This window comes from Haliotis asinina, chromosome 11, assembly GCF_037392515.1.
Source record: "Haliotis asinina isolate JCU_RB_2024 chromosome 11, JCU_Hal_asi_v2, whole genome shotgun sequence".
NCBI classification, from domain to species: domain Eukaryota; kingdom Metazoa; phylum Mollusca; class Gastropoda; order Lepetellida; family Haliotidae; genus Haliotis; species Haliotis asinina.
The window spans coordinates 26,130,558-26,136,557 of record NC_090290.1 but is presented as its reverse complement, the minus strand read 5'-3'; the positions used below and the strand labels follow the sequence as shown (position 1 = coordinate 26,136,557).

At 38.2% G+C, this 6,000-nt stretch overlaps 1 protein-coding gene across 1 annotated transcript in view; it reads right to left on the bottom strand.

The window, feature by feature from the left end:
- Positions 1-867: 867 nt before the first annotated feature.
- LOC137255890 (calpain-7-like) overlaps positions 868-6,000 on the bottom strand; it is a 49,014-nt gene continuing 43,881 nt past the window's right edge. The window contains exons 20-21 of the mRNA XM_067793472.1: positions 5,795-5,887; positions 868-4,989 (exon numbers count right to left, since the gene is read on the bottom strand). Coding sequence (XP_067649573.1) covers positions 4,845-4,989; positions 5,795-5,887 — 238 coding nt within the window. The 3' untranslated portion in view covers positions 868-4,844. The remainder of the gene's footprint in view (positions 4,990-5,794; positions 5,888-6,000) is intronic.

The window sequence follows — 6,000 nt, the reverse complement described above, 5'->3', positions numbered from 1 at the left end:
TAATGCGTTTTTTTGTACTCCCACATTTGTAATTAATTGAGCAAATGTGATTTTTACTGAGTAAAATACACTAATACGCGCTTTATCTGGAGCTCTGCTTTGTCTTTCCTCAATAGGAAAAATGTTTTTGCCTATTTGAACTTTTGTTAGTAATAAAGGAAATAATGCATTATGGTATTTGTAGCTGTTTATAATTTTAACTGGAAGTTATTTTAAAACTAAACTACCTATGACTGAGATTTGCAGGTGTGGGATAAAAAGGTCTCATAATTACAAATGGTATGAGTTCAGATCATATCAGATACACATAATGTGGTGTATATCCTCCATCAGATAGGATCGTGGAGTGACTTCCAAGTCAAAACAAGGTCACTGTGATGGTTGCAAAGTTGAAGTGAGATTAAGTCAAGTAGATCTGGCACTATTTGGAATAGTGGGAATAGTGTGGCTTTGAACTTTGGATACCTTATATACATTGTAGGTGTCTAAAATTACTAGTTATAACCCTATATGCATTTATTGCATTCAAAGATCACTGGATAGATTATGTTAAATTTCAAGGTCGACCTAAGAGATTTTGTTTTTTACACAAGTGTCATAAATTTTTCAGCAATATCCCAGCACAGACACCAAGCTTCACACACCATACCCATTCAGGTAAAACTGGGTCTAAAGCATGAAGACGCAAAACCTCTTGCCTAACCACCTGCACCATATCACTACTGAAAAACAAGGGGCATCAGCTTAGAAAGACACCACTTATGCCTCCAGGCTAATGGAAAGCCCTATGTACTGTATAAGGAGAAATGAACCTGCTGTACTTACTATTTGATGCTTGCTTCAAGCACAATAAAAATTAATGCAAGCTGTTTTTCAAACATATTTATTGAATTGTATATTTTTACATATATTTACACACACCTTTCCCAAATATTTCAATTTGTTGATATGTACATCTGCATGTACACACACAAACACACATTTAAAGATGTAAATCCCAATGGGGAAAGTGGAGGAAAAATCCCATAAATCCAATGATGAATAGTCTTTACTTTAAGAGAGACACATGGCATCACATTCCACCCAGTCAAAATAATTGCCAGGCTGTACTGTCTAGTCCTGGCTAAAGCCATGGCACTGATAGTTGCTGCAATACCATGTCCCAGGTTTAAACAAGAGATAATATGACGAAGAACCACAATGTTTGACCTAAGCCAAACCATCCTGACGGAAATCATCAGCAGACATATAAAGCAATGGTGTCACCATGGACCAGGATGAGGTTGACAACAGACACACCAAGCAATGGTCTCACCATGGACCAGGATGAGGCTGACAACAGACACACCAAGCAATGGCCTCACCATGGACCAGGATGAGGCTGACAACAGACTCATCAAGCAAATGGTGTCACCATGGACCAGGATGAGGCTGACAACAGACTCATCAAGCAATGGTCTCACCATGGACCAGGATGAGGCTGACAACAGACACACCAAGCAATGGTCTCACCATGGACCAGGATGAGGCTGACAACAGACACACCAAGCAATGGCCTCACCATGGACCAGGATGAGGCTGACAACAGACTCATCAAGCAAATGGTGTCACCATGGACCAGGATGAGGCTGACAACAGACACACCAAGCAATGGCCTCACCATGGACCAGGATGAGGCTGACAACAGACACACCAAGCAATGGTCTCACCATGGACCAAGATGAGGTTGACAACAGACTCATCAAGCAAATGGTGTCACCATGGACCAGGATGAGGCTGACAACAGACTCATCAAGCATTGGTGTCACCATGGGCCAGGATGAGGCTAACAACAGACTCATCAAAGAAAGGAATTAGCACTAATCATAAAGAGGCTAACAAAAGATAGTATTATGCCATTGTTTTCTGGAGGAAGTTCAGGTCAACTATGCCGTCACATTTTCATGATATGATGCCATAAAGTGTGCGAGTCCTAATATCACAGAACGAAACAATATACACATGTATGTACATAACATAAAGTATGCAGGATGTTGGACCATAATTACAATGAATGAATTGGGTTCTACAACATCTTTAACCACATTATATGACAGTGGTTTTGTTTAGCTGAAAATGTTTTGAAAAGTAAAAATTGCAAGATGTGTTTACAGCATTACTGTTAGCAGATTGCAGCTATTGTAAGCCATAAAGCTGAGTGCTTACATGTCCAACATGTTACCACAACCAACACATGATTTGAATCAACTGCTTGAACTGAGGAGTGAACATTGCAGAATGGAGCAACATAAAAAGCTGTGACTACCGGTAATTTCAGTATATTGCTGAGTGTGTAAAGCTGAGCATATGAAACTTATGAATGACACCTGATCCCCGTGGCCTGACAAATCCAGAATGCCTTCCTTTGTGGCTGCTGTGACACCATGGTTTTTGGATGTGTTAGATAACCACACAGCATGGGCTGGCATTATCCCCTGCACTCGGCAATATTCCAGCTATATGGTGGCATTCTGTAAATAATGGAATTTGGACTGGACAATCCAGTGATCAACACCATGAGCATTAATCTACACAAATGGGATACAATGACATGAGTCAACCAAGTCAGCAAGCCAGACCACCTGATCTTGTAAACTTGATGTTACTGAATATCAGTTCTTCATCGGTATCATTCCAGGGAATAATGTTCAGTTCTTGGGTACACCTCTGTTAAAGAAACTATTGCACTGATCACTAGCCGATTAGGATGTGCCATCCTGACAGACAGGAACAGGACACATCAGATTAAAGGCGGAAGTGATCTAAAACAGGGTCATAAGGTCTTCCCTTTAACATGTAACTCATAAGTTTATTTATTTGTAGAATAAGCTACTCTGAGCTCCTTTGATCCACACAACATCCTAGAATACAGATTTCGCTTCTGAGTTTATTAGAGCAATTGGGCACAGTTTTACATGTGTAACTGAGTAAAAAGCTCCACTATACTGAATGTCACCCTTGTTTGCTGATGAAAATCTTCAACTTCAAATCAAGTATAGGTATAACTTGTGCATAATAAGCTAAACTTTACTTATAACCTTAATAAAAACTTTAACAAAGTATGACATTTCAATGAAAATAACCAAACGCTTTTGATGTTATATGTTCACTAACTTATTGCTATATTGTATTATTGTTCAATAGGTCTTCCTGCCACAAGTAGCAAATATGGCACTCTCATTTGACCAAATGCAGATAAAACTGACATACAGTTGATCATGCTAGACATGTTTTGTAATTAGATGTCATGGAAAATAAATAACAGACATAGAACAGACATATGGAACATTAACATATCATAACATAACATTAAGATATCATATGACTTTTCAAGTCACCTTGAGGGAAGGAGGTGTGGAGATGCTCACAATAGACTAACCTGGCTACATGTAACCATCTACTGTCCAGAACAGCAAACATTGGACAGTTCAGATCAGTTATGGAACCACCATGGATAATGTAAACGTTACAGAGTTAAACATGAGGATGAAAGCACTTGAAGGCACTATATCTGTGACACCACTGTCACAACCAAACACTAGAGTGAATGTGTTTGCACATAAAACTTTCCAGTTCAAAGGTGAAAACTGTTTAACAACCACTCCATTAGCAGTATAAGTTATACCACTCCATTTCATGTAAATGACCAATACTTGACCAGTTCTGATATCACATCACATGAACATGTTGTTTATCAACATGATTTGTTCTGAAGGGATGGTGTCCATAAACTGCATGTAGTTAACAAAACTCAGATCAAATACTGTAAATCTTGAATATCAGGAGGTTTAATATCAATATTAAATTAAAGTCCTCAACTGTAGCACAATTCTAGAAAGAAACATAATCCACGAGGTTATCCTATGATGTACTTCATCAAATCTTAATGCAATAAAACCAAATGAGCCCTGTAAAACATATCACAAAAATCTCCATTTAGTACATCTCAGTGTTTGAATGATTGATTTCAGTGTATCAGTACTTAATAAAACTGCTTCTCCATAAACCCAGCATAAATAGTTGTTTACTATGTTCCATATTTTATTCCATACTGTTTACACTAATCTTGCTGAAATTATGCCTGAATTGAAGATAAGTTCAACATGATTTAAGTGATTACACTACTGCTATTGATACCTTCAAACAAAGCCTTAGTTCATAGGGAATAGATACAACGCTGTAAGTGGCATTTTTCACTTGTTTATTGTTATACATCAATGGTTTCCATGATGCTGCAGGGGGGACACTGTTCCACACCTTAACAATATCTGTCAATCAGCAGTCACCTCAGTCACATGGTTATTATTTAATATACAGAGTAGTAGCTGCAGCTGACATAATATGACATTTAATTTAATCATTCCCTGCTGAAATAATAGCTTTAGATATAATTGCATCTCATCAAATAATTACTGGGTACTTCTTCTACAGTTCTAGAAGAAAATGAATGTACAGTCAATTCTAGCTCTAGACAAAATACCAACAGTTACCTTGATCTTTGTGTATAAATGCAACAATGCCGTGCACAAACGGAAATCGAGTTTCAAAGGTAAATCGTTATATATAGCAATTTGACATTCTTATTGACTGTTTGCTGTCCTCTGTTCATTTATTTGCAGGAACAGCTGGGGAGGAAGTCAGTATTGAAACATGAAAACATACCTTAATTAGTGCAGTCACTTTCATTTCTACATAAATTTCAAGATTTACAGCATGTACTTTGTCAGACAAATGCTCCAAATATATCAGTATACATATCCCTGGATTTTGCAAGATCTTGCCATGGAGGTTATAGATTGTAGATATCACTGTAGTGCAGAGATCTTCAAGGCAACATTACTGCTGATATCAAGGAAGAATGGCCCTAGCTTCCCGGGTCTGAATGTACATGGCTGAATGTTGTAGACACCCCCAGAGATGTTGTCCAGCTGTAGCACACAGTAACCTGGTCTGGAGCAGAGAGTACAGGATCAGAAATCACACAAACACACAGCAGTGACTTGCAGGGACCAGTTGTAGTGGGGATATTGGAGTGAGTGGGTATGGTTTTACTTCGCTTGTAGGGAACAGTAATGTACCCTTGTGGGCAATCAACCACAACTTCACTGTTATGAGCAAATGCTTTAACCATTTAACTATTTAAATGTCCCACGAATATTGGAAGTTACATTATCTTGTATATGACACTTTTACAGGATAGAATACCCTAATCTTCAACTAATCTTCTGGTGTCACACTCACGTGACTTCCTGGAAGAAAACACTGATATCATCTGGACCATATGTGAGAAAACACTGATATCATCTTGGCTATATGGGAGAAAACATTGATATCATCTGGACTATATGGAGAAAACACTGATATCATCTGGACTATATGGAGAAAACACTGATATCACCTGGACTATATGAGAGAAAACACTGGTATCAACTAGACTAGATGTGAGAAAACACTAACAACATCTGGACTATATGGGAAAAAACACTGATATCATCTGGACTATATGGGAAAAACACTGATATCACCTGGACTATATGGATAAAACACTGATATCATCTGGACTATATGAGAGAAAACACTGATGTCAACTAGACCAGATGTGAGAAAACACTAATAACATCTGGACCATATGGGAGAAAACACTGATACCATCTGGATTACATGTGAAATGTCTTTAATATCATTGGGACTATATAGGAGATGGCAGCATAAATATATATATTTTGGACAATAAGTCAGAAAACCACTATTTCACCTGAAATCTCCTGACGTCTTCTTGGAGAAGGATCCGGGTGCATTGGGCACTCTCTGACTGACTGCAATCACCTCAAACCCAACGCTGTACACTCTGAAATACAAGAACAAGAACTTCTACCATGTACTTCATGCTTAAACAACCAGGACAAGTAGAACAGTGGTCTTGTTGAATGTAACAGTGCACAGGGGTATAGCGTTATTTGC